The sequence below is a fragment of the Acipenser ruthenus genome, chromosome 7 (assembly GCF_902713425.1).
Source record: "Acipenser ruthenus chromosome 7, fAciRut3.2 maternal haplotype, whole genome shotgun sequence".
In the NCBI taxonomy this organism is placed as follows: Eukaryota; Metazoa; Chordata; class Actinopteri; order Acipenseriformes; family Acipenseridae; genus Acipenser; species Acipenser ruthenus.
In genome coordinates this window covers 10,168,357-10,193,597 of record NC_081195.1, presented here as the reverse complement: position 1 = coordinate 10,193,597, position 25,241 = coordinate 10,168,357, and the positions used below count along the sequence as shown (strand labels likewise).

Here is a 25,241-nt window from a genome sequence, read left to right as displayed (position 1 = left end):
GTCAAAATCAACAATGTATAATCTGACAGTAACTAAAAAAGAAAAGGACGCGGTTACAGCCCGGGCCCAAAATTAAATAGAATTAGCCATTTCAACAGACTGTTATTACATGAATCTAATGCAATGCAGCATTTTGTGCAGAGTAGACTCATGGACTCGTCAGCCATTTAAATGTGAAGTAAGTGTAATTATAAAGGCAGACGGTTGTTTTGTACAAGTGACATGTTAATAGGGGGTTGGGCTGTCGGTCTGGTAGGTGGAGTTTTTGTACTGAACCTCAATTGTCAGCCAACAGCAGAGCAGGAGCAGCAGATGTAAAAGGTCATGACATGCTTGAAGCCGCTGCCATTGCCACAACCACAGTCACATTCCTTTTTCTGAGGCAGCCATTTTCTTTCAAGATTGCTGCTGCTTACGAACCATTCCTCTTGTTAATTCACCTCGTAAAATACTAAATGAGAAACAAACAAAAATTACTTCTATGTAGAACCAAAACTGTGTTACATTTTCATTTCTTAAACATTTTAAATTTAAAAGCCATAGTAAAAACATGATGTATAATTTTCTACAGTATCTAGGAAAATAATTATTCAATGTTAGGAATAAAATATTTCAAGTGAAATAAGTTAATAAAACTACCATTATAGTTTTTTTTATTGTATTTTATATACATATATATGCATTGCAATTCATTTTGACGATATCAATGTTTGTCAAGCACTATACTTTGTAAAGCGGTACTTAGTAACAGTATTAAAAAAATTGCATTTCATATACAACAGGGGGATACTTTCACTTTCATTTTTTTCCCCACTAGTTTTCAGCTTTTAGACAGGTTTTTAAGCCCCTGTCTTTTTTCTCTATCTGTAACATATGCTGTTTATCGGCCTCCACTCCACAAAGTCCTGCCTTTAGGAACTGCAAGGTCAGAGATCACCTCTCTGCAGTAGGAAAAACACCCATGGCTATGGAATACAAGATATTTGCGAACAGCATCACTTTTATTATTAGCACCAATGGAGCAGATTTCTTTTGCTTTAGTTCTGCATGAGAAAAAGATATTCAAACTATGGTCACTGCTTATTTCATTATCCGTGTGTGTTTATTCATTGTCTCTCTAGCACCCTGCCAACTGCTCTGTCATGGTGTCAAATAAAACAGATGCAACACCTGCTTTTCTAAAGCAACAAACTAATTGAGTGCCGTTTCTTTTTCCAGTGTCATGCATAATGTTCTGTTCGTTTGATTTTTCAGAGTCCTTTCAGGTTGTTGTAAAAGGGAATGGGTTCTCTCACGCAAGGAATATTGATCAGGTTCTCTGCAGCTTTAAAATCAATGACACTCTTACCATAAGTGAGTAACTCTGTTTATTGTGCTGTTATTATTGCTTCCTAAACATGGATCTGACATATATTAAACCCTGTATGTGTATGCATTCAGCACCTTAATACCATAATGAAACCATTTAGTTTCTCCCTGTAGGAATCATTTTATGATAATTATAGAATCTTTTTATTCTTAATTAGGAGCATGTTTTTTGCTGCAGTTTAGATCATTGATTTACCACAACAGATCAGTGAGGTTTGCATGGCAAATATGTAAAACCTAACCAGTGGGTAGTATGATATAGGTAATAATAATATATCTTCATAAAGGTTATACCCCTATATGAGTATGCCACAAAGCTGCACATGTAGCACCTCATAGCTTAGAAACTATTTCATATAGGTGCATATCTCTGTGGCTACATAAACACCATAGTGAAATTTGCATATGACCTTGACCTAATATTCTTATATTGCAGCCACATGATATGCTTCTTTCAGCCTTCATAGATGTCACCCAAGTCTCTGTTTGACAGCCAAGTTTGTGATTGGAGTCAATACTTGAAATCTAACAAACCAATGTTATGCATTCCAGTGAAATGCAAAGTCAGGCTGAAATAGAACATTTTGTGTGCTCTCTGCACTTTTTAGGCATGATAGGTCTTGTCCAATTGAAGCAACTATCTTGTATTCTACTCATGTGTTTTAGTTTACAGTTACAGAATTCTAGCAACATACAAATTCCAGGTAGACACTATCTTCTGAAAATTACATTCATCATGTTTTCGCACAAACTAAGTTTACTATTGCATTATATGTTTTTGAAGACACATCCTATTGTCGTATTTCCTCATTTTAGAATATACTGTATATTTAAATGTTAAAAGTCTGTTGTTTTTGTTTTAGATGAGAAACCTGAAGACATAGAAGATACATATTTATTGTGCCCGGCTCCAGTAATAGATGAGGTTGGACAGTAAGTGTCATTATTTCTCTCTGGTGTATTAAAATGATGATCAGGTTTATATATAAAGTACTGTAATGAGCTGACGGGAGGGGGGCTGGGTGAAGAGGGACACAAGGAAATAGATTCAGAGGCTAAGGCAATACTTCAGATCTGTACTTTGAAATAGTCCTGCTAGTTTTATTATTGTGAAAAGTTAGTTCATCTTTCTTATTCTAAGAGGAAAGCTAAGTAGCAGCAATGAAAACAAATTGAATTCTGGGAATTACTCAGAAATATTGAATCTTAAAATTGAACATCCTTTTTAAATGTATTATATTGCCATATTTTATTTTTTTGATGATTTGATCTCGGGCAAATAAATGAATCTGCAAGTAGTTCTACCCAGCACTGAAGTAGTATTGGGGACAACTTAACAAGACTCTGATAGGCTAATTTAAAGAATATTTTATGTAAAAACTGCTAATGATAATGGCCAAGTAGAGACATATACTGTAGCTAAACCCATTGTTGGTTAATACCACGGCGTATGTACATGTATAAAACATGACAGTGTAATATGTGCTGTACAATGAGATCCTCAGTGGGGGGCTTTTGAAGTCTTTGCCAGAGTTGGCAACACAAAGGCCGACAGAGGAAGAAAGTGGCAGGACGGCCTTGTGTGAAGTGAACAAGCTCAGTTAATTAGGCAGAGATTCAAGCACAGTGTGAAAGGTGCCAGACTGCCAGCTATGAACCATTAACATTTTCCTGGGAAAAGGCAGGAATTGCTGGGAGAACCCCGCCTTGAAGGAGGAGTTTATCAAAGTAAGGATACCGTGGAGTGCAGTTCAGCCATAGCCAGAGCTCAGTGTGTAGCTTACTGTTATCATCTTTGACCCCTGGGCAGGGAATTCATCACTTGTCCTTGTTATTACTTGGGCTTTGACCCTCATTATTGCATAATGGAATTTCCATGTTTGTTTATGCTGTCGAATTAAACCAGTTAGCTTGCTTGATATTTATCCTATACATTGCCCAAAAGGTTTTCCCGCATGCTGAGTAGAGTTGATTTTGGGAAGGCATGGCAGGATAAAGGGTGATTTATTACAACAAAGGGATCCTAGAGAGCAGCCACATGCTCATTCCTTGTCTCAATAGTGGTTACCATCCTCACATAAAAGAAAGAAGATAAGCAATTGGCCCACATGAACCATGACAAAACCACAAATGGAGCTAATCAGTCGACTGTGCATTAGGAGCATTGTTGTTTATCTCTGTTGAGCAACAAATGGCACTGCAATCAAGTCCCTTTGAGTTATGGGGGTCCCCTTTGCTTTCATGCCCTCTCTGGGAATGCTGTTCTGAATGGCATGCTATACTATGTATCCTCTACTGAAGTGTAATACCAATAATTATGGCCCATTTGGGATGTAATAGGGCTTGAGGCAAAGCAGAACCAGTTATGACTGAGTTATAGTGCTGAGGGTATGAGTAAAATAAATCTACTGTATGGGTCAAAGGGGCCACACAACAGAAGTTAAATGTAAATAGACAGAGCCTATAGGCTACATTTACAAACAATAATCCTGAAAGGTTCAAACTGTAAAGATGAGGTCCAAAGCCATGGGTTGTGTCATTCTGTTGCTATGCTGGATAGCTTCACCTATGGAGTTTAACAAGAAGCCACATGGCTTTCATGAGAAAGAGGTCCACTGTCTCAGTTTGTGTTCAGTGGTGCCTGCTGGGTCTTGAAGAAATAATAAAGAGCCTGTCTCATGGAATTATTTTTGAAATGTCAAACAAGGGAGAGAAATAAGAAAACACTTGCTTTGTACATTTTTAAACCTTAGGTCATATAATGTATATATATATACACATATCACCCAGCCTCTTACACATATCTTCTGATGTTCTGAAATCATACTATTTATACCACCGACTGTCTCCAGCTATCACCCAGGCATTTAATGAGGTGATTTTTAGAATTAAAATTAGTGACATATCCTTTTTATTTATATAGACTGTTAAACATGACTGTAAGCTTCTAGAATGTGCTCTTAGAACGTGGGGTGATCGACTGATTGATGGCAAATTAGATCGCTTTGTCACAATACCTCTTGATGGTATTGTACACAGCCCCTTGTAGCATTACATTTCCAGAAGGAGTAAACAAATCTTAACAACAAGAATAGAGCAAGGAAAATAACTTGAAATTGTCACTGCATGCAACAGTTGCATCTTACTGAGGCTTTTACAGCTCACAGTGCCTCCCTATAGCAGAACTGTGACAGCAGCGATCCATCTTGCTATTCTTCTGAGTATCTCCTCTTGTCTCTTTGTCTCGCTCTCTTTCCTCTGAGACTGGAAACCCCCGGAAGGGAAGCACTTCCCAGCAGGTGACCACTGTTAAGATGTCCCAGCCGTTTCACATTTTACTAACTTTGATAGACACATATTTTAAAACCACAAACATGTCTTAGCACACAGTATATTACAAAGTATATAAAGTCCACATATTTAAGCAAACTCTGTTCGGTTTTGCAATAATTACACACAGAAAAAAAGTGGTGATAAAAAGACAGAACCAGACTCCAATGAAACAGAGAAATTATATTTCAGACACAAAAACAGACAATGTCACATTATATAGATACCATAATACCAAGTGAGACAGAAGAGAAAAATTTGAAGCAATTTCTAAATTAAAGATAAGAAGCAGTATTAATTGGTAGTAAATCTGAATACAGAAAAGCTAAGCCATCCGCTGTATTTTGTGTTCTATTTTTTCATGTATTCCATTTATTCCTTTGCATTTTGTGTGTGTGTGTTTTGTGTGTGTGTGTGTGTTTAGTGTGTGTGTTGTGTTTGTGTGTGTGTTGTGTTTGTGTGTTTGTGCGTGTGTGTGTATGGGTGGGTGTTGTGTGTGTGTGTTTGTGTTGTGTGTGGTTGTGTGTGTGTGTGTGGGTGTTGTGTGTGTTGTGTGTTTTGTGTGTGTGTTTTGTGTGTGTGTGTGCGTTGTGTGTGTGTGTTTTGTGTGTTGTGTGTGTGTGGGTGTTGTGTGTGTGTGTGCGTTGTGTGTGTGTGTTTTGTGTGGGTGTGTGTGTTGTGTGTGTGTGTGTTTTGTGTGGGTGTATGTGTTGTGTGTTTTGTGTGTGTGTTTTGTGTGTATGTTGTGTGTGTGTGTGTTGTGTTTGTGTGTTGTGTGTGTGTGTGGGTGTTGTGTGTGTGTGTGTGTGTTTTGTGTGGGTGTGTGTGTTGTGTGTGTGTGTGTTTTTGTGTGGGTGTGTGTGTGTGTTTTGTGTGTGTGGGTGTGTGGGTGTGTTTTTGTGTGTGTGTGTGTGTGTGTGTGTGTTTTGTGTGTGTGTGTTGTGTTTGTGTGTTGTGTGTTTGTGTGTGTGTGTGTGTGTTTTGTGTGTGTGTTGTGTTTGTGTGTTGTGGGTGTGTGTATGTGTGTGGGTGTGTGTGTTTTGTGTGTGTGTTGTGTGTGTGTGTTGTGTTTGTGTGTTGTGTGTGTGTATGTGTGTGTGTGTTTTTGTGTGGGTGTGTGTGTTGTGTGTGTGTGTTGTGTTTGTGTGTTGTGTGTGTGTGTGTTGTGTGTATGTGTGTGTGTTGTGTTGTGTGTGTGTTGTGTTTGTGTGCTGTGTGTGTTGTGTGTATGTGTGTTGTGTTGTGTGTGTGTGTGTGTGTGTGTGTGTGTGTTTTGTGTGGGTGTGTATGTTGTGTTGTGTGTGTGTGTGTGTTTTTGTGTGGGTGTGTGTGTGTGTTGTGTTTGTGTGTTGTGTGTGTGTGTGTGGGTGGTGTGTGTGTGTGTGTGTTGTGTGTATGTGTTTTGTGTGTGTTGTGTTGTGTGTGTGTGTGTGTGTGTGTGTGTGTGTGTGTGTTTTTGTGTGGGTGTGGGTGTGTGTGTGTTTTGTGTGTGTGGGTGTACTTTTTATCTGTATTTTGTGTCTAAACTGTCACCAGCAGTTTTACAGCAACTGATGCAAAATATCTGACCGGTACATCTTGTGGCTTATATGTGATATTTTTCGTTTAATAAAGACTGAATCCGCAAAATAAAGCACTTTAAAATAAAATAATCAGTCATATTAATTAACTGTGCAATGTGAATATCGTTTCCTGAATTAATTGTATATGCTAGGTTTCAGATCGATCTTCTAAATCAATGCATAAGACATTTTACAGTGTTATAACATATACTCACTGTATTTCATACACTTTGAGTAAAAAAGACGCTCTTACATAGAAAACGTAGGTTGTTTGTTTTTAAAAAAATGTTATACAATGTCATAACTCTGCTCTACGGTTACTGACTCAGGTGTATGATTGTACAGTTCGGTCTTCATCACCAACATCGCTTGTAAGCTCGCAACTGATTGGTCCATTCATGGTGTCCATGGAAACATAAGCCCAGAAACAAAATGCCGCTATTTTATTGTAACAAAATATACATTTTGAATACTATTCACTGGAACATACGAGCACTCTAAAAACTATTTTATTCGGCTCATCTGGCAAAGCAGATGGCAATTGAGAAGGCTGCCTTTTAAATATACGCTGATCAAGTTTTCCCCCTAATATAATTAATACTGGAAAACCAATCGTAATTGTAATCTTTACATTTGAATAATAAAAAATAAAAAAACAGTCCAGTAGGTGTCTGCCTCAATGGAAAAGTAGTGTTTATTCATTTTAATTTGGGCCATTTTTTGTTATTATCAGGCAGTGCTATTTATTATTCTGAGGAGTTCAAGGGTATGCAGTTACATGTGCAAATAATAATATTTTAACATTTGCTTTTTTCTTTTGAAAATGTGCTTGCTCTATTGTAGCGATCTCAGTTAACACAGGCAGGCGCATCACACAGGGTGAGGCAATCCACACACAAAGTCGGAGGGCGGGCGCAGACCTGGGACCTCTCGCACTAAAGCATAGCGCCGATACCGTTGTACAAAAGAGCTGGCTCCCTTGCAAGGAGCGTATATCGGCGCTATGCTTTAGTGCGAGAGGTCCCGGGTTCGTGCCCGCCCTCCGTCTGTGTGTGGATTGCCTCGCCCTGTGTGATGCGTTAACCGAGATTGCTACAATATATTTAGTAAGGGAAATGTGTCCTTTTAAATGTTTTTTTTCCCATGGTTACACTATGTATTTACTATAGTTTACCCTGGTTTGCCATGTTTATTAATATGCTTTACCATACATTGCTGTTCTTTACAATGCATACCTATGTTTTATCATGCTTTCACTATGCTTTATTACACTTTGTTATGCTTTTACTAAGTTTTTAAGTTATTGTGTGAAAAAGATTGTTTTGTAACTAAGCCAGTATGGAAGAATTTGGTGTACAATAATTTCCAGAATTCAGCCTTTGTCTTTTTCTTTCTTTTTTTTTTTTTTTTTTTTTAGCAGATGCCTTTATCCAAGGCGACTTACAGAGACTAGGGTGTGTGAACTATGCATCAGCTGCAAAGTTTAATTTCTTTGTGATAAATACCAGAACATGTTACACATTGGAGAGCCATTGATGAAAGACGAATGACAAATCTACGTCTTTGACATGTCTGCCTCTCAACCGTATGTTTTGTAGCAACAGAAGAAACATCCTATTCAACATCCAAAACACATTGCCCTTGTTCTAATCTTTCTTTGAGATCATAATTCACATAATACTTCAGCCTCATCTTTCTAGCTTCCAACATATTGTTGCCCTATATGAATTACATTCACTTACTAATCTAGTTCCAGCTACATATTTTACTGATTACATTTCTTTGCTGATCAAGTGATATATATATATATTTTTATTATAGCAAACATTGGAGTTCATTGTGAAAGTTCATATTTTCTTATCCATTTCTTACTGACTTTGCAATCATAAACATTTAATTGAGAGGTTTGCATGTATATCTGAAACAGTACCTGCACCCGACATGCATTTCCTTTTTTCTACACATGTATCTGTTTTTAGCTTTTTAACAGCTAATTGTGCCACATCTTTTGACCTTTACATTTTCCTAAAGTGCTGGTTAGAATTAATGGTATGTGAAAGGGAAGTGTGATGCAATAAAAAAAAAGATATGTTAGAATTAGTTATTGTTTTTTTTATTTTTTTATTGACCACAAAACAAAAATCTCCAGATGAACTGACGATAAAATAGAACTACAAAACCCAAAGGTAGTATTGGGAATTTTTTGTACTGCACATGATCAGGCATGTAAAAGTCTTTGGGAATTCCACATGCCTAGGACAGGTTTAAACCACTCTAATACCTAGAATAAGGAGTCTGCCATGCCCTTACCATTTTGAGATAACAATCATTTCAGGTATTTTTATTGGTGCTGTTTTTTTTTTATATACAGACGTGCTCAAATTTGTTGGTACCCTTACAGCTCATTGAAATAATGCTTCATTCCTCCTGAAAAGTGATGACATTAAAAGCTATTTTATCATGTATACTTGCATGCCTTTGGTATGTCATAGAATAAAGCAAAGAAGCTGTGAAAAGAGATGAATTATTGCTTATTCTACAAAGATATTCTAAAATGGCCTGGACACATTTGTTGGTACCCCTTAGAAAAGATAATAAATAATTGGATTATAGTGATATTTCAAACTAATTAGTTTCTTTCATTAGTATCACACATGTCTCCAATCTTGTTGTCCGTCATTCAGCCTATTTAAATGGAGAAAAGTAGTCACTGTGCTGTTTGGTATCATTGTGTGCACCACACTGAACATGGACCAGAGAAAGCAAAGGAGAGAGTTGTCTGAAGAGATCAGAAAGAAAATAATAGACAAGCATGGTAAAGATAAAGGCTACAAGACCATCTCCAAGCAGCCTGATGTTCCTGTGACAACAGTTGCAAATATTATAAGAAGTTTAAGGTCCCTGGAACTGTAGCCAACCTCCCTGGGCGCGGCCGCAAGAGGAAAATCGACCCCAGATTGAACAGAAGGATAGTGCGAATGGTAGAAGAAGAACCAAGGATAACTGCCAAAGAGATACAAGCTGAACTCCAAAGTGAAGGTACGTCAGTTTCTGATCGCACCATCCGTCGTTTTTTGAGTGAAAGTGGGCTCCATGGAAGAAGACCCAGGAGGACTCCACTTTTGAAAGAAAAACATAAAAAAGCCAGACTGGAATTTGCTAAAATGCATATTGACAAGCCACAATCCTTCTGGGAGAATGTCCTTTGGACAGATGAGTCAAAACTGGAGCTTTTTGGCAAGTCACAGACGAAAAAATGAAGCTTTCAAAGAAAAGAACACCATACCTACAGTGAAACATGGAGGAGGCCCGGTTATGTTTTGGGGTTGCTTTGCTGCGCCTGGCACAGGGTGTCTTGAATCTGTGCAGGGCCCAATGAAATCTCAAGACTATCAAGGCATTCTGGAGCGAAACGTACTGCCCAGTGTCAGAAAGCTCTGTCTCAGTCGCAGGTCATGGATCCTCCAACAGGATAATGATCCAAAACACACAGCTAAAAGCACCCAAGAATGGATAAGAACAAAACATTGGACTATTCTGAAGTGGCCTTCTATGAGTCCTGATCTGAATCCTATCAAACATCTATGCTTGCAGTCTGGAGAAGGCACCCATGAAACATGAGACAGCTGGAGCAGTTTGCTCAGGAAGAGTGGGCCAAACTACCTGTTAACAGGTGCAGAAGTCTCATTGAGAGCTACAGAAAACGTTTGATTGCAGTGATTGCCTCTAAAGGTTGTGCAACAAAATATTAGGTTAGCGGTCCCATCATTTTTGTCCATGCCATTTTCATTTGTTTTCTTATTTACAATATTATGTTGAATAAAAAATCAAAACCAAAGTCTGATTTCTATTAAATATGGAATAAACAATGGTGGATGCCAGTTACTTTTGTCAGTTTCAAGTTATTTCAGAGAAAATTGTGCATTCTTCGTTTTTTGTGGAGGGGTACCAACAAATTTGAGCACGTCTGTATATACTGTATCTAGAGTGATTGCATATAGTGAGGTACAGAACTTTATTGTTTTGTTATTTGTTAAAATTTAAGGGTTACAGACCAGTCTGTATTGTATGCAACAAACACTTTACCTTACCTGTATCCTGTGTTGGTCGTATTGCGGGATGTATCTTTCAACATAATGTTTATTGATATTCGTATTCACACATCCAAGGTAAAAAAAACAACTGGGAAAAGAAATTAAACATATTTCACTAATTATCCTCAGCAACATTTATGAAGAGAAACAGCAATTCTCTGCCCTTCCTTTCCCTGTATCCTGTATCCACTTTACCAGTACTCCCTCCAACCGTGTGAACACAACACAACTCTAATTATGTTGAAAACATCGGTGTAACTAGTATATTATTTAAAGCTGCAACCCTTTAATAATCTACAGTAGTTTCCATTATGACAATGGTCAGACCTATACAGTATTCTCTGTATCATTATGACAATGGTCAACTATACAATGTTATGTGTATCATTATGACAAGAAAATTTATAACTAAATCATATTAATCAATATAAAAACAATGTGTTTGTACTCTAGAGTTGTGTATCTGCAAGTCAGTATGAATGAGGGCTTAACATTCATCACCAGCTCTGTGTACATCACCACCACTCACTGCGTAAGTACATAGCTACACACTGTACTCAACTCATTTGCTTGCGTATACTTAGGAATCTCAGAAACACTCCATTCTGTCACTTTCTACTCTTTTATGACTTTCTATTTGTTCTTGTTGACCTCACTCTGAATGATTTATTTTTTTGTTTCTTGCTCTTTTTCCTTTCATATTCTTTTTCTGTGCAGCCTCCTCCTCTCTGGTGGTTCCTCAGCTCTCAGTTTCACCTGGTTGTTTCAGTTCTTTTAGAGTAAGTTTATTTATAGCATCTCTCTGGAGCTAGACAAAATGATAATCCTAGAATATTTCTTTATATTGTTTTCTTAACATTTAGTTAAGCCTTATCTTTCCCTGTACCTCTACACCTTGTGCAGTTAACAGTGTCTTTATATATATGTGTGTGTGTTGGGTTTTTTTTCTATACAGTTTGATGGGACAATACTTCTGATCACACTGTTAGTCCTGTTCTTATTACTGGGTCTTCTTTTGATGTGGTGGTTCTGGCCTCTATGCTGCACTGTGGTAAGTCATATTGTTTCTAATTCATTTTCAGTATCTTAATTTAAGTTACTCTGATATCTCTGAATAGAATTAAATAATGCAAGTAAGGGTTCCGCGTGGCATGCAGGTTGTGCCCTATAGCCTGGAGATCGCTGGTTCATATCCAGGCTATGTCGTTTGCCGACCGTGACCTGGAGATCTCAGGGGGCGGCGCACAATTGGTAGAGCGCTGCCCGGGTAGGGAGGGCTCAGTTCAGAAGAGTAATCCTTGGTTCACTGTGCACCAGCGACTCATGTGGCCGACAGGGTGCCTGCGGGTCTGCTGTGGAGCCATTCAGATCTGTGCTGTCCTCCGGCACTATAGGTCTGATGGCTTTGCTGTGGACCTGCAGTGCGAAAAGACAGCTTGGCAAGGCAGGTTTCGGAGGACGCGTGTGTCTGCTGCCGTTTCACGAAGTCGGCACAGGGGTTGCAGCGATGGTCCGAGATCAATACATACAATTGGCGATTCCAAATTGAGGAAAAAATAGGGTAAAAGATCCATTGGCGACGACTACATTTAAAAATAAATAAATAAGGCAATTAAACAGTCCTGTAATGTGATACTCTATTTCATATCCAGTATAGATAGTATAGACATCTATTTGGCAACTTAAAGACCCCTTTATAAATCTACCCTTCATCATTTTGGGGGATTTAATGAACATATCTTCAATCAAAGCAACATAAATATTACTCTGCCTTCGTTTTCCTTATTGTATGCATTTATATGTTTCCATATGCTTTTTCCCTGCTAAACAGTTAATTGAATTAGGCCCTAGGTCAGCTAGAGACCCAATCTAAACCAAGCTGAATCACAAGGTGACAGGTTCCTTGATGCACGTGATGTTATTAAACTGATAACAATGTCAAATTCCTTAATTACAGCCACAACACTGTCCTGGCACATTGCCTTAAGGGTTATGTTTCCTGCCTGACTGGTCCTTTACATGCTAGATGTATTTCCAGAACAAGCTTGAAAATGAAATGTTACACATAGAGAATTGCCCATTGTCTTGCAGTTGAAGGGATCCGTAGTAGTTAATCCTGCGACGCGGACGCTTTTCTCCTTGATGTCAACAAGCGCAAGCTTTCGCTCTGCGCCCGTCTGTGTAGCAATGACCATGCAGTCTCGAGCTGTGGAGCAGACGCTTTTTGAGCTCCGGGCAGCGCAGTGCTTACAAAGGTACCACGAAATGTTCCTGTCAGGACAACTGAGGAAGTCAGCACCTCTGGTCACTTTTTTTTTTAAGTAACAAAAACACCTGTTCACTGCCAAACATGAACTACTTTAGATGTGCAATGACTGCAGTATAGGATACTGACCTTAAGATTAGGGTTTCGGTGTAGGGAGAGGATTATTCATTGTTTTATTAACGATAATATGATAGCCCATCAGAGTGCAGTGTCCTGACAAGAACATTTCGTGGTACCTTTGTAAGCACTTGCCTGCACAGCCTCCCCGGGCACTCCCCCCCAACCAATCCGAACCTCCCGATCAGCTCAGTGCCTAACTGCTCAATTGGTTGCCCAGCAACGCATCTCCTGTTCCGCGTCCCAGCTGCACACATCTGCGCAAGAATCAGCAACAGGGCTCTCCCTGTCATAGTCCCAGTTAGTTTAGAATTTTTTTTTTTTTGCAGTTTATTGAAAAAGTGCTTAAAGCAACATATTTAGTCAGTGGTAAAGACCATGTATAGTGATGATTTGTCTGCAGTAGTTTTGCTTGGAGGAAATTACATACCATGTTGTGTGTAAGGAATGCTGGCAATATTTTAATGACCAAATATGGAACTGAATATGGGAAAAGTAGAGAAGTACAGCTGCTTTTTCTTTTTTTTTAAAAACAGTCACTCATCACTCTCATATTTCCAAGATTGTCAAATTGTTTTGTTGTGCTTACTATTAGTATTTATTTTCTTGTTTTTTTCATTTTCAAAAACCCACAGTTTAAAATATGATCAAAACTTACAGTGTGTTTTTGTTGTGTGCTTTCTTATCCATTTCCTTTATTAAAGGTGATTAAAGAGCCCCCACCTCCACCACCCCCTGACTCTGTAAGTAATATTATACCTTTTGGACTAATCTAGGTTTGAATCTGTAGCATTAAGTTACGCATTTAGATGATGTTCTTGAATATGATTGTACCAACAACAGGGTTAGTGGTATGTTAGACAATTAGTAGTGAATTACCTACAGTATATAATCTTATGTAACTATGCACAATGTATCTATTATTATTACTAAATACAGTGCTCAGTACTTTAATTCATGAAACACAGACAGCAATAACAGACGTCTTGTATCTCCCCCCCTTTCCAAAGCCAGATCACAGTGTTCAATAGAAAAGATCTTTGTCACATTCTCTTGCTAACGTACATCTGTGCTGAGAAATAAAAGAGCTTCAGTGCAAAAGCTGCAGAGACAGAGGTCTGTTCTGATTGGGTATAGCTGCACTTACAGTAACGCTGCATTTAAACCATAGCATATAGCAATGCAATGAACTATTCATAAATTACAACTTGAGTTAAAGTTAAATTCTGTGTGTGTGTGTGTGTGTGTGTGTGTGTTTTTGTGGTTTGGTAATCTACTATCCTTTGGGAGGGGGGGGGGGCTGACTGTTACCACGCTGGCCTGTATTTTCCATTGTGGGTACACTACATAGTAAATGTATGACATAGGCAATAGGAAAATTGGGCCCACTGTATAAACATCACATGTTTGTAGCATGTTGATGCAAATATGCTATATTTTCCCAGAAAGCCCTTTTAGTTCACTTAGCAAGGAGCTAATTGAATTACTGTGGACTAATTCAATCTGCTTCTTGCTCTGATAAGTATTCTGTTCCTTTGTGTTAGAGCCTTTAGCCCCCAAAGAGTTTCAGGGATATGTTATTTGAATTGATAAAGGTAGATAACATATGTTGTGTGTCTATTCAGGAATCTGATGATGAGGATGGAATGCCAAAGAAAAAATGGCCAACGGTTGATGCGTCTTACTATGGAGGCAGAGGAGTTGGAGGCATAAAAAGAATGGAGGTACTTTGTGTTGTTCTCTACTTATCCACCTGGCAACTAGGATAGAGTGGAGAAAGAACCTACATTTACGATAATCTACTTCATCATGACACTCAATGCTGCAGTGTTTTTATACCTTTTAAACTATGCCCAGGTATACCAAATAAGTGTTTACATATTTTTGTAGGTACGCTGGGGTGGTAAAGGTTCAACAGAAGAAGGAGCTAAACTGGAGAAACCCAAGAATGCTGTAGTTAAAATGCCCGAACAAGAGTTTGAACCCTTTGAGCCAAAGCCAAAGAGATTTGACAGGAGGCAGCCTCAGGAGAGAAAATGGTACACGCCGATCCAGGTAATTTAGAATATCTTGTGCACTATAATCTACAGTATGGATTCTGAAAATTCTTTTGAATTGACCGTAATGCATTCACGCTATACTGTTGTGCTTCTTTAGGGCAAACTTGATGCATTGTGGGCACTGTTTCAGAGGGGCTATGATCAAGTGTCTCTCATGAGGCCACTACCTGGAGATCAGGTAAGTGTAATGCACATACCACATATAGCATATTATTAGATGCAGACAGTATTGGGTGTGGCTTTTTATTCTCTAAAGTACAATTTTGCATGCCTCCAAACAACGATTGGCATAGTTTAATGGAAAGTATCCAATTTAGCTAAAACACAGGGGCTATTAATAAAAAAAGCAGAATTTGCATAAATGTTTGTTTATTGGCCTTCTAAGTTTAGATACAAATATTTAAAAACAATAAAGAGAATAATTTGAAATAGATGATAATATCTATCCACTATCCACTATCTATCCCAGTGTACACACGAATACAGAATTGTTAGAAAGAACCAATAGTTTTCAGTTTTATATCTGCTATTTATAGGATATGTGGCCATTCCAGAGCTACAGTAAAACCAATTTACTTCCTCTAGCTCTGTCCATTAAGAGCATGGGTCTATGGGTTTTATTACAATTATAAACTGAAAGTGCTGAGGGACACATTAAATAAAAACACACATTTTAAGTCTGGTTACAAAACTCACAGTTAATTCTGTGTTTTATTCTGTTTTAGCCCATCAAACCAGTTGCCAACCATACATGTTTATTTGACGCAGTATCAGAATTAAATAATGTGTATCTGTAGGCTGAGAGTCCACAGATTGCCATAGAAGCCTAACAAACATGTTAGTGATTTACAGACTCAATCTGTGGCTTATTCCTCAGTTACTGTACCTTCTACTGCTGTCATATAAAGGACAACACAACACAACATCCAGTACTGCATTATTGTATTACCATGGAGTTAGTCATGGTAACCCATCTGTGAAACACTGAATAGTACCATTCACTGCTTCTTGGCCTAGATTCTTAGTACTCCGAGTATTTAAAAGAAGAAACAGGCTCAGTTCTTCCAGATTCTGTAAGTTGACCTTTTAGTCGCCTCTATCAGCTCATCTAAGACAAATACGTCTTACATGTAAGATGGGGATTAATCTTAAAACATGATGACATGAATGTCTTGTGGACTAATGAGATAAAAGCTTCTGAAATTATTTTCCATCTAGTTTTCCTCAACCCACCTGCAGAACAAATGGGTTTTATATTTCTTTAAGAAGAAGTTAGTGTTGAGCTTTTTAGAAAGGGCTACAATATGCCAGCTGTATCCTGGGACAGTGTGTCATGTAAATGTATCTTAGAAACCCTTGTTCCTTTTCTGTAGTATGTGTTAAGCATTGGGAAATACAGCTCTCTTACTGTTTAAAAACAACTAAACTATACAGTACAAAGGGGTTTGTATTCATGTAAGGAAGGGCTGTGTTTGTGTTTTGGTACATTTTAAAATAAATAGCATAATAAATCAAATCTAAGTGAAAGCTTGAAAGTGTAATTCAAATTTAAACATCAGATATATTTATATTTTCGAATATATGATAACATAATACACAGGTAAAACTGAGGTCAAACAGTGTGGCTAATGTCTTCACCAGGGTTATGATATACAAATGCAACCAAACAGGCTAACAAAGCTTGGCTATGTTTTGTTTTTTCTGTGTTTCACTGAACAAAGTTATGTAGATTAGATGAGTATGGTAGGTTCATGTTTTTTTTCAGAGAAAAGTTGTTGTTTCTTTAAAATGTGTTTTTGGTTCTCATATAAAGGAATGTTAGTCAAAATATCCCAGAGAAAGAAGGATGGTTACCAAGGAGATGTTTTGCATAATTTACAAGTCAGTGTGAATGGGTGGCTTATTTCAATTGTTTTCATTGATTCCCTTTGTGGTTGTTTTTTTTTACGACCAGAAATCAGACACTTGGTGGTCTGATTTAATACCTTATTAAACAGAGAGCCCGTAAAGTGACATGAGCCCGTTTACAACAAGAGGCAAACCTGTTATTGTGAAGCCCCTTTGTAGCGAAGACGAGGGCAGTGGTGATTGATATGGTGGAGTCAGGCTGAGGGCAGCACTTGCTGCCTCAGCAGTCGTGTGCAGCAAAAAGAACAATTTGGTGAGCACACACAACAACAGGCGAGCGCAAGGGGGAACATATGGCTGGAATGAGAATGGTGCCCTATGAATACTATGCAGATGTGAGTGGAGGTAGGAGCCTCGTTCCATATGGTGCTTTAACAGCTCTCAATTGTTTGCGGCAGACAGCAAGCTCTAGCCAACCGAGAGGTTTAGTATGGGGGGCTGGCGATGAATGCACTCAGGAGGTGATGCAGGCAGACTGATGAGCTACTTCACAGGGTCAACAGGCTGAGCCGCTGACTGTAAACTGGGAAATAGACAGCTGCTGTGGTTCAGATCATTAGCAAAGGCTTACATGATACTCGGACACCTTGGTTTAAAGATGTAATGCTTATCACACTGCAGGGGTACAGTATGCCAGTGGTATTGGAGTAATTGTGACTGTCGTTCTTCATTAGTCTATTTATGTTGTTGCACTTTGGAGGTTAGAGAGGTTTCTTATTTATGTGTCAGAAATCTCGAAATCATCTGCTTTTATATTTTAAATATTGCTATAAATAGAAACTATCCGGATTAGACTGGGATTGTTACTTTTTGTATCAAGTGTGATGAAAAAAAGTGTAGTGAAAAAAATAAGTCAATAGTTCAACAAAATGTCTCTTAATATTATTGCAACTTAAAAGGAAAACAAGGACGTTTTTGTTCAGTGTCATCGTTTGGGAATCCACATTCTTAAGCATAATGAAGGCCTGCTACAGAATAACCTGCACAAGTAGAAATTCTGGAAGGCCCTCTTTGTATTTAAAAATGAGGCTATTTCTTTTCTTCCCCTGGTGCAGACCTAAGCATACCAAACAAAGAATCCAATCTTTTCTGTCACAATATGGCTCGTGGCCTTTAAACTCGCCATCTGTTTGTCTGACAAGTAATCAAACAGTGCGGCAGAAACTGGCAACACTTTGACGGCCCCTCTCATTTCAACTGAGGTGAAAGTAATTCAAATGGATTTAGGGATTCTTGTTTGATTCCAAGAATGGGCTAGATATGCATTTTCACTGCTGTGCTTTTTGTTATGCTCAACACATTAAGACAGCAGACACACTGATGAAAGTGTTAAACCAGTTGTTTTTTACGCCTGTTCATCTTATGAATAAAATGGTTTATTACACTCTCATTCACTAATTCACATAATTGGTTTATTGTTCAAATATATTGGTAACACTGTATTATATGTGTAATTAATTAGAATGTAATTATATAAACACAATGGGGGTATTGAATTAATTTAATTGGTGGCAAATCAAAATACTAAAAAGGGGTGAACCTCTCTTGGCACATATATTTATAGACAGAAATAAACTAAACAGAATCATGTCCAATGTTATATGTTAGATTTGCATTAACTTGGTACATAAAGATCCCTATTATAGATACCTGTAGTATTTGCTGTAGATATGACACTGTTAAGATAAATAGAATATATGAAGTAAGCATAATTCATGACAAAATTACACTCCTTAGGGGCATGTTATATATTATTGATTTGATTTTTTTCTGAAAGTAACTTCATCATATCATGATATAACATATCTATTGACCTGCACAAGCTGCTATTGTTGTGTAATTTGGGAATCCACAGAGAAAAGATGATTCGTCAACTTAAGGTTGAGACTGTCTGAGGGGCCATGAAGTCGCCGGTTCACAGTCAGTCTGTGCTTGTATGGAGAGGCTTTTACTTGTTCATCTTAATCAGTCAGTTAATTGCAAAGATACTGTTTTTCCTTCTATATACTTTATACATCTTTTACAACCTTAATCGATATTACTTCATTATGACCAAGTAATTAAAAAGTTACCAATTTGTTAAAAAAAAAAACAGCTGTTCAGTTTCTCTGAACAGCTGGGAATCTAAAGCCCGCTGTCACTTAAATCAGTAGAATATCAATGTTCTGGAATGGTTTCATTACAGACCGAAGCAAACTAAAGAGACCACAACACATTGTTGGTTGCTTGATCTTTTTTAACCTTGGGCCCTTCATTTATTTAACAGTGGCAGTATTTATATCCACTGTCATTTATATCAATTGAATAGACACTGCAATCCACTGTTTGTGGTATAACCATTAGATATTTAAGGAACTACCACAATGGCTTTCATGAGTTGTGATATTTATGTTGTCCTCTGGAAATATATATATATATATATATATAAGACAGACAACAGTATTCAAATTCATTTACATTTACAATTGTACTTTGTTAGTTTTACATTTTACTTTTCATTTAATTGTTTTAATTTGTGTATTCATTTTTAAAACTGATATGGCTCATAATTGCATTTAAAGAGTGAAATAAAATAATAGTTGTATGAACCAGTATTTTGACACCCTCCATTAGCCTGTGTGCTTATTTATAATCTACTAGGATCTGACGGTAATGCTAAGACCCAGAGAGGTCATGACCATGTTAAGTAGCAGACAGATCACTGGGCTAAACTCTGACCGATGGTTCATCTTGATAAGCTATCTTATTTAAAGGTCTCACATATGCAGATTACTGGAATTTAGTGAAGGGTTTGAAAGTTCAATGTTTTCTGCTGCATCTAACAATGTCTTCTCAACAACAGCAGTCAGCTTTAGGAAAATAAATATTTCGATTACTACTTAGATAGATAATTAAATATATCCTCTCATAATAAATCAATACAAAAATAAGGTTAAGCATTCTTGTTTTTTAAATGGATAATGAAAGTGTGTTTAGTTCAGTAACTTTTGGTAGATTGTGTACAGGAAAATGGTGACATTATTTGTCTGAAAGCGAGGGTCACACAGCTATACAGTATAGATTCTGATCCGTTTTATGTGTTTTTCCTTGCCCTAACAGGGAAGATGCATTAACTTCACAAGGGTGAAAGAGGAAGCAGCACGTGCTCCCCCGAGAGCTCCACGAGAGTCCATCCCTCTAAACAGAGCGACCACGCCCCCTCCCCCTCCCCCTCCCCCTCCCCAGAGCACCGTCCCGTCCAGAGGATCATCGCTGAGTCGACCTCCACCAGGACCCCCGCCTGCCCGCCCGCCTCCCGGACCGCCCCCGTCACGCCCACCACCCTGCCCAGACAACTAACCACGAGAAAACAGGAGTCACGATGCAAAGTGCACATGGGTTCAAAATCTCCACTTTGACCAAACGTATAGTATTTATTAAAGCTGGGGTTGCCTTACAATGTATGAGGTTTGTTGCTGGACAGCAAAAATAATTCAGAGATCAACTACTGAAAATCCCAGAAAATGTAAAGTTTCCAATTACGATATTTGATTGTTTTTGACATTGTTTTTTAGTTTTTTTTAGTTTTTTTTTACAAAATGAATTCTGGTTTTAAAGCCAATTTCAGATCACCAGAACACTGAATTGCAAGTGTATTATTAAACGAGATACTTTATATCATCAGCATTTTCCTAATATTTGATTTCTATTCTGCTTAACACCCTATTATCCTGTGTGTATTCAGAATGATTCTTTATTGTTGTGTCCACTTAGATCATTATGTGGCAGAAAAGATTTATTAGACTGACTGTGACTGAGTAAGTGAGGCGGGGAAGCATATTAGCGTTGCACAGGCTGAAACAACAAGTGAATCATTCAGAACACATATAAGAAGATATAAACAGGTAAGAATGAAATGCTAGTAAATGTAGATGATTTTAAATATGCCTTCAATGTCAAGAGGTAAGAGTATTTTTAGCTCAACAATGTGCTGAGAATCATCTAATTAGGTCTGCAGGCTAGTCACTGACCCTCCCGGGAACATGTAAAGACTCCTGGTTGATTTTGACATGGGTTGATCCAATAATCGATTTAGTCATGTAACTCCAAGCTGTTATTTTTGTTTATTTTATTTGCTGTCAGTTACATAAGTGACCTAGTTACATGACAATGTCATAAAATGCCAAATATGTTCTGTTTCAATTGTATTAGTCACTGAGTCTTGAAGGTAAAGATTGTACAGAGATGTATGTATTGTGAAATGTCACTGTTTCTTTTGTAGTGGTTTGAAGGGTTGTTGTTGGTTTTTTTGTTTGTTTGTTTTTTTTAAGTACAGTCAAAAGGTTTTCTGTAAGTGAAAATGACAAAACTTAAGGAACTTAGGAAGTGGTAACTGAATAAAAGGTTGATTTGGTGTCACAGCAAGAAGAACATTGATTGTAATATCAAAGCCTTTCTATGCACCTAGAAGCTTTTAAATCACATTGTTTTATCACACTTTTCAAGGTAAAACCAGGCCGTTCCAATTGTAGTATCAAATTGAAACATCTCTCTGAGTGCTGAGTGCACTTAATATACCCGGTCTGTATGTTAATAGAACTGAATGTGGTTTTGAAAACTTTTGCTACAACAAACAAATGGTTACTGCGGGGCAGTTAACACAACCTAATTTATTAATCCAGGGTCTGGGTGTAGGTACTTGAATATTACAAGGTGGCTGCTGATGGCTCAGGACACTGTATGCATGTGATGACAACATTGGAGTTAACCTCATTTACCTAACAATACATTTGCTTTTTTGTTTTTTTTTACATTTGTTATACATTTCTTTTAATTATTTCATTCTTTATGAATTTAATAACATGGCCTATCTTCATAGTATTGCATTCATTTGTTATGGCTTATGGAGTAAAGATGTTTAGGGTTTGCATGCACTTATTTCCTGTTAGAGTGTGAATTTGTCGTGACACATTGAAAGATTTCTTTCTTTGTAGCTTTCCATCAATGGTAAACTATTGTCATGAAAATTAGTACTGATTAATGGGGTTTGAGCAATATTCCACTAACCTGCTAGGAGGGCATAGGTACAGGTACAATGCATTTATGTTAAACGTTATCTATCGAGTAGATCTTTATACCCATGTTTATTTTAGATGCATTTGGAATACTATCTAGAAGTTTATTATGGGAACATTAACAACTATGTATTCCGACAAAGCTCAGACGTTAGATACTGGAATGCTGAAAACATTAGTTATTCTTTTACATGTATTAATGTAAGCATTATGGAAAAATGTGTTTCTTTTTCCAAAAATAACATTTTTTTTAAGTACTAATAAAAATGAAGTTCCAAACTACTATTCTCAGTGTTCTTCTTTTCTAAATAATACCGTTCTGTCTCAACACACTTTGGGGATGCTATCATTCTGTATCATAAAGACAAATACGTCATAAGGAAATACAGCTTTACTGTAACTAAGGGACAGAAAGTGCACCTCAAAATCCAAATTCTCCCTCAGAAAACTCATATCTTAAATGGCAACAGAAGGAGCAGACTACTCTGAGGTCGGGGGTCAGCCGCCTACCGTTTGGCTCAGGATATGTATATCAGGCCTTTTGGTAACACTTTAAAATAATGGCCGCAAATTCATAATGAATTCCTACTGAATTCAACAGGAATAACACCTGAATATCGTATGCACTTCCACTGAGTTTTGAAGTAATTCATTTTAAATTCAGCCCTGTTATTTCATCTGGTTTAATTAACTGTATTAATTCCATGTTTCTTTGTAACAAACGATGTTGATCACTTGTATAAAGCATGCATTCATACCCTTTTACTCGCCTACCAGGGGAGTGTAAGACATGTGGAAGGTTTTCTGATTTACAGTTTAGATTTTATTTGTTTTCCTAATGAGTTGCATTGCACAGGGCTGTCACGATTAGCTCTATGAGTAACAGCTGCTTGAAAATCCTATGCTGTTTGCTTCTTTTGAACACAACATGTAGGAAGAATATTTTTCTGTTCCAGCTGCATCATTTCAATCTAACTGCAGATAAGGAATGTTTGTGGTGCAGATAGGCACTCGAGAAACCACTGATAAAGTTCCAGTCTGCATATCCCAAACGTAACTTTTAGAAGTATATCAAACAAATTCTTCCTTACCGGCAATTTTAAATTGCTCACAATTTTATGCTGAAGCATTTACCATTTGTGTTTAAACCTGGCTGATTTGTTAGATGTAATTCAGCCATTGTCCATATTAACCCTCATGATGTTGTGCACAATGGAAAGCTATTCATGACAGAAATGAAGAATGAGTGACAGGAATGTCAAGAACATGGATAGGGATGAGGGAATTGGCTCGTTCTTCCAGTCTAATAACATAAATGATATGAATGACATAGACAAAGTAGCATGAAAAGATTAAACTGAGCAAAGCAGAGTCAATAAGTGGAATGGACACATCACTGTATCCAGGACACACTCTATACATTTGAACTTCTACCATACATTTTGATACAGATATCTTTCATAAGGAAAAAGAGGAAATGGTAGTGCAATACGTCAGTACTGTACACATACATTTACTAGTACAGGAGCAACCAACATACAATGAAAAGTAGATTGTAAAAATCTATTAGCCCTAGAAAAGATGGTGCTCATTATCCATAAGATCCCTAGACGCAGATGTGAGTCTGGGAGCAAGCATGAGCCTCAGCTGAACCATTTCTGGAAAACACTTGAATATTCATTGTACTCTGAAACCTTTTAAAGCGGCAACTGTGCTGTAGTGTAGCCAACTTCCTGCTGAAACAGAAGGAAACAAAGAAGCAATAAACCACATTTAATGACCAATTGTCCTTCATGTTTGAAATTGAAATAATAGTTTTGTCTTTTTGTTTTTAGTGAACATTCTTTCAATCAGCAATGTTTTTTTTTTCTTGGAAGAAGGTGTTTAATACACAGCTGAAAACATTCTCCTTAATGTGTGTGCATTATGAAGAACTGTAGCTGTCCTTGTGCTAACATTGGCCCTCAGTACAGAACCATTGAATTAGCACTGCTCTGCTTTTGAAGTTCACTTGACCAATTCAGACTTAAATAGTTTTAATAATAAATACCTTCTTTTTAGTAAGGTTTATAATAAAATCTAATAAAACTAATACAAATGTTGAGTTGTATATTCAATTTGAAAACAATAATTGTGTCTGCTAGCCTTCAACACAAATTTAAACACACAATCCTGTAATTCTAAATTTAAACACACAGTGCTCTAATTCTACATTTAAATGTCAATCCTGCTTCTCCATGATGATGAACACATAAAAAAAAAAAAAACCTTTAGAGTCTTTAAAGGAGAACCGAGACTTAACCCAGCATGCGGCGATCTTAAACTATGTTTGACAGTTTGACAGGGAGGTGTCACTTGATTGGTCATGTACATTTAAACTAATTGTATACATTCGTAGAAAGATTTTTCATCAAACTACAATACAAAAATCCCCCTCACTGAAAATACAGACATTTGTCATACTTGTGTGGTTGTATTTCCTGTTTCTCAAGCCTGTGAAAATCAGGATCATACTCCCGATACATGTTGCAGCTTTTATCTGTCTTTGTGGCTTGTTATTTTTTCTGTCGCCTCTGTTTAGATGTTTTCATGACATAAGCTTCACAACAGATTTCTGAAAGTGAATGTTATCTTAATAGTATCAGGCGCTGCAATATTAAATATGTGTTGTAGACTTTGACATGAGTGATTGACCTTTTTTTTTTTACATAGCTCAGAAAAATATGTGTCTACTCTAAAACATCTCCTTAATACCATAGTCACCTCTCTCTCTCCTATTTATAGCACAAACTTATATAATTGGTAGTAACCAAATTTTAGAGTAAGAAGATCACTTACCAAATTTGGAAAAGTGTTGTCTTTAATCAATCTTCGATGGGACTTTCCTCAGCACACAGTGGTCATATTAAGCAGTTCAGCAATCACTTGTAAGTGTTGGACACAGTGTCTTCTATGTCTTGTGGTAGTTAGGCTTATAATTTGGCAGCAGTGTGAAGTAGTGGTTAGGGCTCTGGACTCTTGATCGGAGGGTCGTGGGTTCAATCCCAGGTGGGGGAACACTGCTGCTGTACCCTTGAGCAAGGTACTTTACCTAGATTGCTCCAGTAAAAAAAAAAAAAAAACTGTATAAATGGGTAATTGTGTGTAAAAAAATAATGTAATTGTATGTAAAAATAATGTGATATCTTGTAACAATTGTAAGTTGCCCTGGATAAGGGTGTCTGCTAAGAAATGAAATTATATATATATATATATATAATATACTGACACAGTAGTTTTTAATACAGGTCTGACTGCATATAAAAAAAAATCCATTATAATACAACAACAAAAAAATGGAAGTAACGTCTATATTAAGAATTACTCATAAAAACATTGCAAATGTTTTGTGCCAAAAAATGTCATCACTTGAAGAACTCACTCAGAAATGCTAGAAGTTGCTCATATCAATGCCAATCATTGTACTGTTACTGACTTGGCCC

General features: G+C 37.3%; 1 protein-coding gene across 2 annotated transcripts in view; it reads left to right on the top strand.

Annotated features, from left to right (window-relative positions):
- LOC117415751 (anthrax toxin receptor 1-like) overlaps positions 1-22,041 on the top strand; it is a 33,206-nt gene extending 11,165 nt beyond the window's left edge. The window contains exons 10-18 of one of the 2 annotated variants that reach the window (XM_034026482.3): positions 1,255-1,353; positions 2,232-2,301; positions 10,808-10,886; positions 11,310-11,405; positions 13,442-13,480; positions 14,363-14,461; positions 14,628-14,792; positions 14,895-14,975; positions 19,805-22,041. In XM_034026482.3, coding sequence (XP_033882373.2) covers positions 1,255-1,353; positions 2,232-2,301; positions 10,808-10,886; positions 11,310-11,405; positions 13,442-13,480; positions 14,363-14,461; positions 14,628-14,792; positions 14,895-14,975; positions 19,805-20,044 — 968 coding nt within the window. In that variant the 3' untranslated portion in view covers positions 20,045-22,041. Of the gene's footprint in view, positions 1-1,254; positions 1,354-2,231; positions 2,302-10,807; positions 10,887-11,071; positions 11,134-11,309; positions 11,406-13,441; positions 13,481-14,362; positions 14,462-14,627; positions 14,793-14,894; positions 14,976-19,804 lie in introns of those variants that run through there. The other variant, XR_004546447.2, reaches the window with a different exon arrangement.
- Positions 22,042-25,241: the final 3,200 nt, after the last annotated feature.